The sequence below is a fragment of the Etheostoma spectabile genome, chromosome 15, assembly GCF_008692095.1.
Source record: "Etheostoma spectabile isolate EspeVRDwgs_2016 chromosome 15, UIUC_Espe_1.0, whole genome shotgun sequence".
NCBI lineage: Eukaryota > Metazoa > Chordata > Actinopteri > Perciformes > Percidae > Etheostoma > Etheostoma spectabile.
The window spans coordinates 10033390-10045592 of NC_045747.1; the positions used below are offsets into that span (position 1 = coordinate 10033390).

The 12203-nt window shown below is 41.0% G+C and overlaps 1 protein-coding gene across 10 annotated transcripts in view; it reads right to left on the reverse strand.

The window, feature by feature from the left end:
• Positions 1–2720: 2720 nt before the first annotated feature.
• bahcc1a (BAH domain and coiled-coil containing 1a) overlaps positions 2721–12203 on the reverse strand; it is a 64830-nt gene continuing 55347 nt past the window's right edge. For all 10 annotated transcript variants that reach the window (XM_032537140.1, XM_032537141.1, XM_032537135.1 and 7 more), the window contains 10 exons: positions 11403–11483; positions 10803–10932; positions 10585–10699; positions 9895–9970; positions 8133–8241; positions 7871–7990; positions 7605–7766; positions 5332–6566; positions 4952–5188; positions 2721–4838 (listed from right to left, as the gene is read on the reverse strand). In XM_032537140.1, the coding sequence (XP_032393031.1) occupies positions 4629–4838; positions 4952–5188; positions 5332–6566; positions 7605–7766; positions 7871–7990; positions 8133–8241; positions 9895–9970; positions 10585–10699; positions 10803–10932; positions 11403–11483 (2475 nt within the window). In that variant the 3' untranslated portion in view covers positions 2721–4628. The remainder of the gene's footprint in view (positions 4839–4951; positions 5189–5331; positions 6567–7604; positions 7767–7870; positions 7991–8132; positions 8242–9894; positions 9971–10584; positions 10700–10802; positions 10933–11402; positions 11484–12203) is intronic.

The following is a 12203-nucleotide window of genomic DNA, read 5'->3' on the forward strand; positions in this document are numbered from 1 at the left end:
ACACACACACACACACACACACACACACACACACACACACACACACACACCAGGCTCTCTGTCCCCTGTTCAACCCCCTCAGTCAGAGGCCAGACAGGGTCGCACAGAGGGCGAGACATTTATGAGGTGTAGATATTTGTGCAGGAAAGCATTCCTCCTGTTGACAATGAGCAACACAGTCTGAATGCTGAGCGAGACGAAACAGACAGGCACTGGAAAGTAAGACACACCCATCAGGTTAAAGACCTTAAAATGTGGTCCAAATGAGGAAAGCAATAGAAAACGTTGGGGCATTGACTGGTTTGAGTGACCTTGTCTTTCCCACGGATATAGAATGTTTGGTTGGCTTAACTCAGAGTGTTGTTTTTCCAAAATATCAGAAGTATTTTGATTTTCTTGATGAATATTATCTTTACTTTGTGCCTCCAAACACAGAGGAGTAAAGAAGCAAAACCTTCTAAAAACATGATTATAACCTTAAGACCCCCACACACCCACTCTTAGCCCCATCATAAGCTCCAGTGGTGAGGCGAGTTCTTCCTATCTCCATGCTGATGGTACAGGAAGGACCATGGCTCAGACACGGGGCAGTGGCCATAGTCAACGCAAAAGGTTGTGGTGGTGACTGACAAGAACCTGTCTGGGCATTAGGGGGATGGGTGGCGGCACTCGGGATCCATGCAGGACAAAAAGACCCTTTGGGCATGAAGAGAAAGGTCACTGACCCGTATTGTGTCTCCTTCAGGCCTAGCCAGTGGTTACTTTACATATTCAGGTTACAGATTGGCTTTGTCAAAGCTGAAGAGCATGTATACAAATGGACAGATGCTGTAGGTTATGGATGATGTTGTGTGATAGTGGCATATACCTGCTGCCCCAGGCACTGGATGGAGGTTTCATATTGCTGCTGGCATTTTTTGCACTATTGTAGACTAAAAATGCCTGGTACATTGTGTCTTTGAGACAGCTAGGAAAATAATGGGTTTTCAGTCTCCAAGTTTATTACGTATGATGTAGTGTGCTTTTTCTTCCACTAGAGAGTGCTCTCCTTTACGTCTATCCTTTACTTCAGATATGTTAAAATATAATGTGTGCATATAAATCCCTTGATTTAGATTAGAAACAAACATTTCATATGAATCAAATCTTGCATTTTTGTTATGGTATTTATTTTTATCATCTATAAAAAATTATTTGTCCTATACCACAAATCTTTCTAAAAAATGCAGCAGAAATGCAGAAAATTACACTTGTACAAATCTTGAAAACATTAACACACTCAATGCTGACAGACTTGTTAAATGGACAATATTGTAATTTTAGTTAGCTTTTGGTTCTCATGCGTCTCATGGTTTTCTAGCACCCCACAGACACACCACCAATGAACCAATTCATTTTAAAAGAAAATAGGCAAATACACTTTCTCATGAATCACAAAAATCCACATCTATCTCTGAATCAGTCAACATCTTATTTACAGTGCTTGGCAGCTAAACCCAGTAGGCTTTATTTGATGCTGGGACAGATCTGTTTCTATTTACCAAGGAACTCAGTGCTCACATAAACTTAGTTCAGCCAGAGGTACTTACATCAAAGGATTTATTGCAACAAATAAAAGAAATTGGCAGAATTTTTTTTCAAAATTAATCCATCCATTTTTTCTAATGAATCCAAGTAGCCTCAAAATTGTAAGGGGAGCACATTAAAACTCCCTCTGGGATATGAAGAACAGAGCCTAGCAAATATAAATACAGTAAATGAGATGGGATGTACATAACGCACAACAAGAGAAGACCTGCCACCACCACATCCAGTAATAAGAAACTAAAACAGGTGGAAGCTGGGGGATGGTTAAGGCAGAAATCAACCGTGTGATATAAGTAAAAATAAACAGTATAACCAGTAGCAGCAACGGCAGCACAACTAATCAAAGGAATGAGTGCAGGTTTTTTTCTACTCCTTTTTGACATGTCTCCCTGGTAATTTGTTTAGTCAAATTATACTGATCAGCTGATGAAATGTAGAACTTAAGTGCTCAGTTGGAACAAGTTACTCCATTTCTGTAAATAGATAAACTTGTGCACTTCTTCTGTTTTTTGACTTCCTTTTAAAACACCAATACATTGACCTGTTAGACACATTTACCATTGCACTGGCACAAGGTTAGTCTGGAAATCCAGACCCAAATCCAAAAGATTAAGGCTCTGGCATCGAGCAATGAAAGTTGCCCTTCTTGAGGGGCGGCACTAAGCGTGCATTTGAAAATCTCACTGGACGCAATAGGATAACACTTTGACCAATTACAACAACACACGTATCCAGACCCCATACGCTTACCAGCAGAGCTAACTGGTAGACTAAACTGTCATCGTCTGTTTATCTCGTCTCTGGCCCACCTACATCAGATACACCAATGTTATTGGTGCAACTCGGCTACAAGGGTATATATAGTTAATGAGCAGCATTACTCGATGCCTGAGTAACTCGCTGAGCAAATCCAAATTGCGCTCTCGCGAGAACTCTGGTTTTCCAGGTTAAAACAGTGTATCTTTGGTATAATTGTGTCTGTCTGTCCCAGAAAGTTAAATGTATTATGTCTTTCAGTAGTCATTACAAAATGGCTTAAGATTAATGTGTTGATGGAAAATGGCAAGTTCATTGAGATGAAGAGACCACATGCAGAATAATTAATTAAGAATTAATTCACAGAAGTTTGCAGATGAGAAGAATCCAGTGTTGCTTTATTTCTTTTCACTAGATGGCCTCTACAAGACCAGTTTTATTTAAGAAATGCAAATGCGACATCACACCAAGAAAAAAAAAAAGTCACATTCTCATAAAGCGCTCTTGGCATGAACAAACAGCAACATTGACAATAAATAAAATGTTGGCAAAATAAAACTTTGTGAAACATGAATACTCAGGATTGCATATCAAACAAGACAAAAAAATAGACAAAATGTACTTGGCACAAATTAAATAAACGTAAGTAATTTTCAGGTTGAGTGAATCTACTCTATGTCCATTGCTTTGTGAATCTGATTGTCCTTCACAGTTAGCATTGAGTATGTGCGTGTACTGTACAAAATAGACACAGATGGCTGATGAAACTTAAACAGAAATATTTCAACAAACTGCCAGTACTCATCTTACTTTGTCAGTACCTTGACCTTTAATAGTCACACTTCCAGGTGGCCTTTTTGCTGCATACGACTGCACTAAAAAACTGCAGGTGCGTATGCAAGAAACCATTGTCACACTGCAAAGCCAATATATATGCACATAGTGGAGGACACATATTCTATAAGTTACCAGTGATTTCTGATCTGAGTTCAGTACAGGTGCTTGACATGTTAAATTTAAATAAAGATATTAAAAGACACTTTGGTATTTTTAGGTCATAATGTGCAGAACTATGCATTCATTTAACACATTTTCATTAAAAGACCCAGTCTTGTTCTAAATTGATTTGTGTGGACATGATTATAGTGATGCCAGGACACTAATCACACACAAATATTGTGTCAAAATGTTATGCTCGTATCATTGATATTAAATCATTTTTGACCCGTGATTGCAGTCCAGTGGGATCTGCCTTATGATGAGGACCAACTAAGAGGTACATAAATAAAAAGATGTTTTTAAAATAGGAAAACAAAAATGCAAAATAATAGAACACTTTTACAAAAGAATCCACTTGACCTATTTTTTTTTAAACAGAATGACCCACCCTCTCTCAGAAAGTGAGTCTTGTCCTGTTATAGACTAAATCCTTCTGTCTTTGTTTGTGCTCTGTCTGTCTCTGTCTGTCTCTGTCTGTCTCAGCAGGGCATATGCAGTGCAACACTAACATCTCCAATCTTGACTTCCCAAAGCAAAGGAAAAATGACGTAATGTATTCTAGACCCATATAAAAATAAATCAATCGCAAACATGGAAAGATACATTTCATATATACAATAAACTCCTATATAAAATAGCTTTTATGTACATATAGACAACCGACAACAATACAATAATTGACCTGTACAATATACACCTGAACAGTTAAGACAGGCGAGAGGTACTGAAGTGTATGGCTTGATTGGGAAAAATTCTAAAATATTTACAGACATCAACTTTACATCCTTTACATGTTTTCCACTTCCCTGGAATGAAAAGGTCTAGGGAGAGCCCCATGCCTCACTTTTGTTTCCATTCCCTTAGGTAAGGCTACCTTTAAAGAATTGGTCCACAGAGACTATTCAGCCTTGTGATACTTGATACCCAGTCAAATGCACGTTCAGCTCACCTTTGGTGGCATATGATAGGAGCTGGAAGTATGAGTCCTAAAATCATTTATCACATGGACCCATTAAAAAGAGATTAGACAGACAATGAAACACCACTTATTGACTTTTGTGATACCCAGGAAGACCCACCCTTCTTCTAGTCTTCTTGAAAGCATCAACCAGATGCCAATAGACTCCAGTGTGTAACCTCAGATAGCCCTGCTTTGGTGCTGACATTTTATCCATGGGTTCTTGCGTACCCAAGGAATACTTGTTGTCTTCCCAGGCTGGAGGGTCTTGTAGTTGGACTTTTATCATTCCTCCAAAGGAGTCCTTCAGTAGTGTCCTCATGGAGGTTCAGCACAGGATGGAAACCCCTTCAGTAGTGACCAATTGACCAGTGGTGGGGTCATACGTCCCAGCCAGGTAGTAGAGGTCTGGGGAGGTACCGTTCGGCTTCTGATTGCGAGTCAGACACTCATACTCCTCCCTGCTCACCACCTGGCACTTATGAGAGATTGTCTGGACATCATTCTCATCCTCATGACACGATTGGTACAGGGCATGCTGGATAGAGAAAAGAGTACGTTGCAAAAAAAACAAAGAAAGAATGTAATTTCAAAGTACCAAATGTTACAAATGACAGTCTCCATAAAATTGTAACCTCCATCACGGCTCACCTTGCCATCTCGATGCCTCTTGCCGAGCTTGGTCTCTTCAGGGTGGTAGAACCACTTGACTTTGACCACCATGCTGGAGGTCCAGGATTCCCAGAGGTTCTCAATTCGACCTACGTATGGAAGGTTAGGGCGTCCAGCTGAGAGGAACACAGCACAATCTCCCACTCTCACTGTGTCTCTGCCTCGCACAATGGCCTTATAAAAAAGCTTCCTGGCCTTGCCCTTTAGACCTCGCCGCTGCGGAAAATCAGACACTTTGTCCAATCTTGTTTGCTCATAATTCTAGATATTTAGTATTCTAGTCTAACTGAACTGATATTACGAAAGGAAGGGACAAATATTTGCTAAATTGATGCAGTAGAAACATAGACTTTTCTCACCTGTGTAGGGTTTCCTGACCACCTCCACATCTGTCGTCCTGCAAGGAATGCAGACATCTTGGGCCTTGGAATAAATGAGGAGTCATCTGAAAGCATCCTAGGTTTCTTCATGAAATCCTTGGATGGTTTAGAGGTGTAAGTGGTGCATTCTTTCCTCTTCAGGGACTTGCTGTTGGATACCTGGTCATGGGGGGCTCCTTTGGCATTGGAAACAGCCACAGCTTTGGCCACAAAGGACTGCTGATGTGGTCTTGAAGAAGTTGAGGGTTCAGAGGGCAGGAGCCTCCGGTGGGAAGAAAGACAACTCTGAAGCATCAGTGTAGAACTGTCCTCATCCTCTGAGCTGTAGGAGGAATCATTGTCCGAGGAGCACAGGCTGGAACTGGATAGTGAGCCTGAAGAAGATGAGCTTGAAGAACCAGATGACGAAGAGGAGACGGAGAGACGAGACAAGAAGCGGCCAGCCGTCCTTAATCCTCCTGAGGCTGCAGCCAGTGAAGCCCTCCTCCTATCTTCCTCTTCATCATCCAGATCCGAGTAGGAGCTGTGACACTCTCTGTGGGAGCTGAAGCCCGGGTCGCCATAATCATCCAGACGCAGAGAATAGGAGGGCTTTCTTTGGGGTGTGGTTCCTTTAAGGAGAAGTTCTACCCTGGATGCACCACCCTCTTTGTTGTCTTTAACCAGCAGGACTGGATGAGAATAGGCCTCTGTCCTGGGCATCACACTCACACTGGAAGATCCACCTCTTAACAGCAGAGCCTTGCTGTTTTTTGTCTTGGGGGAGGTCACTCCTTCATGATCTAACTTGACTAAGAACTCTTGTCCCAACTTCCTGCTCTTTGGCACAACAAGCTCATCTTGTCTGCGTCTCTGGCCATACGGCCCACTTCTGGGGCCAAGAGATAAACCTGGACTTGACCCGGTAGACGGAGTACAGAACGAGGAGTAGCCATTTGCGATGCTGCTAAAGGAGTCCACCTCAAAGGAGCTGCTGCTGAAGAGACCTTTGGCTGGGGTGGAGGCCAGTGGCTGGGTCCTAGGCAAGGGGAACAAGTCATCCTCAGTCCCTCTTAAGGCCTTCCTGGATGCCCCATTGAGCTGAAATAGGTTGTCAGACGTCCTTTTCCTAGTGTTGCCCAACGAAGGCCAACCCAGGAAAGGTGAAGGATTTTTATTTGCATTATCAGCCTGCTGTTGCTGCTTTTGTTTTTTACCAGAACCCTTTGGTCTCCCTAGAATGAACAAAATGTAATGTTTTAGCAATATACCGCAAATGGTGAAACATGATTTTGTCTCATTTGTTCACTTGGTCAAAAGTTTGGGATCACTTAGAAATTTCCATTCCACCCCATTATAGACAGAATATCAGCTGAGATCAGTTGCTTTGTTTTTTTTTAAACCAGGGCAGCAGTTTTCAGATTACATTATGTGATTACATAATTGCAAAAGAGTTCTCCAATGTTTCCTCAGTTAGTTTTTAAAAAATCAAATTAGTAAACAGAAAGTGCCTTTGGAACATTGGAGAGGAATGGTTGGGGATGATAGGCAATGTAGATTTTGCATCAAAGATCAGTGGAGTGGAATGGAAATGTGTAAGTGACCCCAAACGTTTGACCGGTAGTGTACATACTGTACACGGACTACTTTATTTGTTCCACTTGTTCAATCTAATGTAGTCCAGCACAATAGCTCCACGATAAGTGCTATTGTTGAAGCGCTTCTGCTGGTCAGTTAATGTGGACATTATGTCCAAGATTTGTTAATTTAATTCTATAGTCATTTTTTTCACCCCCCCATCCATCACATTAGAAATAAGTGTATGTCCAAAAAAACCACAAAAAATAACCAAACACAGACACAAAATCCCCAGAGTTAAACTAGACATGTCTCAGGACATGAAAAAACACTGAACATTATAAACTTCACTTCAAACATAGCATAAGATCTTTTTCAAGGCTATTGTGTTGGATTGCATAGAGCAGCGTACAAACCCACAGAAATGTATTTGGAATTCTAGTCAAGAACCCATGGTTTTGAAATATGGTATACATTTTTAAATAAAATGACACAAGACATTTGGAATATTTCCATTTCATATAATGATGCAGCTATAAAAAATAAGTCACTCAATGTTTTGTAAGCATTATAGCACTAATGATTTCTTGAGACAAGCAGATAAATGTAATACGTGTGATACTGTAACACAGGAAACAATGCGTTTTTCTCTGTTATTTACAGTAAATTAAGTGTTTCAGGAGGTTTATTCTTACCTGGTCTTCTCTTGTTAACAGTTAGAGTTTGGCTGTTGGTTAAAGTATTGATAATGTTGAATCTGTCATAAGGTCTGTCACTGAGGGGGGCCTGCTCCAGACTAGAATTTCTCTTGGCTGTTTTTTCGCTGGGTATCAGCAAGGCAGGAGATGACTCCCCACCTAAAAGACAATGGGCAGGTAATCATTAGCAATTATTTACAGGTAGACCACACAGTGCAGCATGAAATGGAAAATTCCCAGTTACACAGATAGGAGACACCCACATTGAATCTGGTATCCTGGAGGCAGGAGGCGGATGTTTGGAAGAGAAATTTTCCCTCGGTCTCCATCATCAAATTCGACCATCACGCCTACTTGCTTTCCTTCATCAGATGGACCACATGCTAGAGACAAAAATGCACTTTTTCAGGGGAGTAGGAAAATTTGCAAATGCAGAAAAAATGATCATGTTCATAAAACTAAATATACACTTGAAGATACAGATGAAACAATGGAAAACAGATATAGAAGAAGATGATGGCTCACCTCTGCGAACATAGCCTGGGTATAGGCAGCGTGAACGTTCGCTCCAGTAAGCACACACCCTGGTTCCTTCAGTGAGCATAGTCTCTGACTTTGGCCGCACATCCAGGACCTGAAGGCCAGACCAAAACATAATTAAGATTCATTACAGACTGCGCACGCACGGACGCACAGACACACAGACACACGCACGCAGGCACGCACACACTTGGGACAGCAATAGAGCATTGTGCATGGGAAGCCACTGTGCCACGTTTCCAAGCAGCACTTATCTCATGCCAATGTGCCAGTCAGGGCTGAAAAGAACGGAAGCCATGATGCAGTAAATCCTGACTTGCTGAGTAATACTAAAGAGGGCCTGAATAGAGGGCTTGTGATTGCAGGTTGCCAGATCCTCCCTCCAACAATGCAGGCAGCCCCAGCATCCGCCACTCACTTGGGGCTCTTTCAGGTTGCTTTCATTTACTGTTGCCATGGCAAGGGACCCTTTGACTGATGAGGTGTGGATGTGGGTGTGTGTGCATGTGGGAGGGAGCAGGAGCATGGTGAAAATAGGGGTATTGGTGACAGAGTCAAATAAATGGCTTTGGGACTAATTTAAAGACAAGTATAAGTATGGCATAATTAGGACAAGCTATTATATAAGGAGTGTTTAAATAAGACTAAAATTACTGTTAAGAGAATCAGTATAAGAGAGCTTACATGGATGAGCAAAGGAGGAGACAAATGGTCAGATGATAAACGGAGCAATATATGTGCGATCTTCCACCGCAGAACAGGCACCAGGTGAACACTGATCTCATGGACAGTTAAATGCTACAGTAATGCTTGGCCAATAGGGTAATATACTGTAAACAAAGATAACATGTGGGACTTCTTTTAAATGTTCTTGAATTTATACCTAAACCAAGTAGCCTATGTTTAGTCTATGTTTGTGCTTAGTTGTGATAACTCTCCCTCACACAACATCACAACAAGATACATCACTCATAACCTTAGTCACAAAACCATTTTAAATAAGGTCACAGCATAGTTATCATACTCTCTTGGCAACTTCTACTTTCACCTATAAAAATGGCCTCACAATCCATTAATCCAAGGCACAATCATGCCAGTTAAACTCAGCTTAACCCAGCTGGTGCAAACCAGCATCCTCTCAGTAAAAACAAAATCTAAGGTCACCTACTGCAGCAGGTGACCTTAGATTTTCTTTTTACTGAGAGGATGTTGCAACACTAAAACTCCATTCTAGATGCAAAGCACACCAGAAAGCATGTTACCTAAATGCAAATGAACACCATCCAAGAATGTGCTGAGGTTTCTACAATGTGTAATTATATCTCATTACATGGATGACTTACGTAACCTGTAATTAACATGAGTGAGAATTACAAATCCCAACAATCTTGTGGTTAAGATAAAAGAAAGACTGTAACCACCCCAAGTGCAACTGAAAAAATTAAAGAGGTGAACAATTTTATTGAGAAATATAGAAATGTCTTGTGCTAGCTGGATAGCCCTGCACTTTTTAAACATTCCAGGTCATCATTAGCTAGCTTTCCTTCATACGTTGTTGTGTCTTGATTGATCTAAGCCCTTAAACAACTCTGTTACCTTGGCAGCAGTAGGGATGTAAAGTTCACGTCGTCTTCCATTTACACTTCAAAATGTGAATAGATCCAGACAAAATAAATGACCCAGAAGACCAAACAAGTAACGTTTCTTACTCTAACAAAGAGTGTTTAGTGCGGCGGGGTGAACTTACAGCTTCCTGTATCAGCTGTTCCAATGAATAGATTCTTGGTCGGTTTCCTCTTTCACCGTAGATAACAACACTAAAGCTAGAGAAAAAAGACAGCAGAGAGAGAGAAAAAGACAATTTCAGATCCTTGTATCATGCTTGCCTGACTCCCATGTTATTATATTATATGTTACTCCCACTCTGCTGTTGTGAAAGCATATTTTTACTGCCTGAGCCAGAGGAGTCATATTTATACAAAGAGCTAGGTATGGGACAATGTGGGGTTTGTAAGGTAAGGAGGAAAGACATGAAGAGATATAAAAAGAGGCAAAAACTTAGATACTTGAGATAACTTCTAGCCCTCTAATGTTGAATTCCTCTCTTCATAATCCTTAAGATGCCAACCCCAATAAACCTTGCATACATAATGTATTTTATGGTGTGTTGTCTGGAAGTATGTGTTAGCCTCAAGGATAATTTATTCATTTAATTTCCCACCACTTCTAACCATGTCTCAGTTTCTGCATAGAAATGCCACATTGTGTAAGGTTTAGCACATGTGCAGACTGAAGTAATCTAAGTCTGTACTTGAATTTCAACCTTAATTACCTCCATAATAAATAATAGAATCTGATTAAGGTATTTGAGTGACATACAGTATGTGAATTGAAATACTCTCTGATTGATCACTTGAACAGCTGCATGTGTGCTTACATGTCTGGGAGCTCCAGTGTGTGGACCCTGGCAGCATATAGAAGCTCATCCTCCTTGGAGATCAGCACCTTTAGTCCATCAGTTAAGAGCTCTTTCGTCAGTACACAGTTTGGAACTGCATAAGGAAAAAGCAAATATCACATTTAGTATTTCACAACATCCCTGAAACTATCTGCTCCTCGAAACACTGTTGCAAGACATCCAGTGTTATTGCTGACCTTCATGGCTTTTGTTGCTGTATGAGTGGCTCCTTTCCTCCTCCTCTTCTGAGAAGCTGCTGCCGTCCATCTCAAAGCCCTCATCGGCCGCAAAGCTCTCCAGCAGCCGACTCACTGCTCGTCCCTTTGGCTGTTAAATATAACAGAAGGATGCACAGGAAAATAAATGAATGCAGGGATGGATTAAAAAAAAGTGGCGATACAAAGTGTGATAGAAGAAAGAAGAAATTGTTTAGCATGCAACTCAAAGTAGCAATTAACCACAGGGAACTTCACAGTGCCTGTACTATCTCCTATCAGTAGCCATTTTTTCACTCTGTCACAGTAGAAGGTGTGAGCCGCCCCCCTTCCCACATTTCCTCTCCCATCCTCTCCTCCACTAAGATTACTCAGCAGGAGGTCGGGCTATGTGCAACTGCTAAGTACTTTTAATAGTTCTACAGTAACGGTCCTCAGGGTGAGAAATCGAGGACAGTAAGACATCACCTGAATTGTTAATAGAATGTGTTAAGACATTTTTGTAGAACTGGATTCTTTTTGACGGTTTGTATTTGCCTGGAGTGAGGATTGAGTGCTTGTTGTATTGACTGTGTCTAGTACCTGCTGGTCCTTGCTCCTTCGTCCCCTGCTGCCGTCCTCACTCTGCGAAGATGGGGCCCCCACTGACCAGCAACCTCTCCTCTGTTGAAGTTGACATGAAGATGGACAAAATGAGTGGTGAGGGTGTGACATACAGTGCTGATCATAACTTAAAGAACCCATGCTAAGGTTGACAAAAAAGATCATCTTTTGGAAATTGATCTTAATGCCTTAATTAAAAAAAATAGGAAAAATCTAAAATTTAGGAACACCCAATTTCTTTTAGAATGAATAATGTACCATACATAAATACATGTTCTTAATAAAATACATGGGGCATACGTATACACACCTCTATGTTAAATTCCATAGAGGCAGGCAGATTTTTATTTTTAAAGGCCAGTTATTTCATGGATCCAGGATACTATGCATCCTGATAAAGTTCCCTTGGCCTTTGGAATTAAAATAGCCCCACATCATCACACACCCTTCACCATACATAGAGATTGGCATGGTTTTGGATGGCACAGTGGATATAACACATACCTTTGGTGTGGGATGTCTGAGTTTAATTCCCACTGCGATACATCAACCGATGTGTCCATGAGCAAGACACTTAACCCCTAGTTGCACCAGAGGGGTGTCCTCTGACATATATAGCAATTCAAGTTGTTTTCGATATAAGTGTCCGCTAAATTATATAATGTAACATGTAATGTTTTATTTCAGTTAGACTAATAACTGGTTTGATTGGCATTGAGAGTTTTTTATGGAAGTTCCCCATGCCTATCTCTAGGTATGGTGAAGGGTGTGTGATGATGT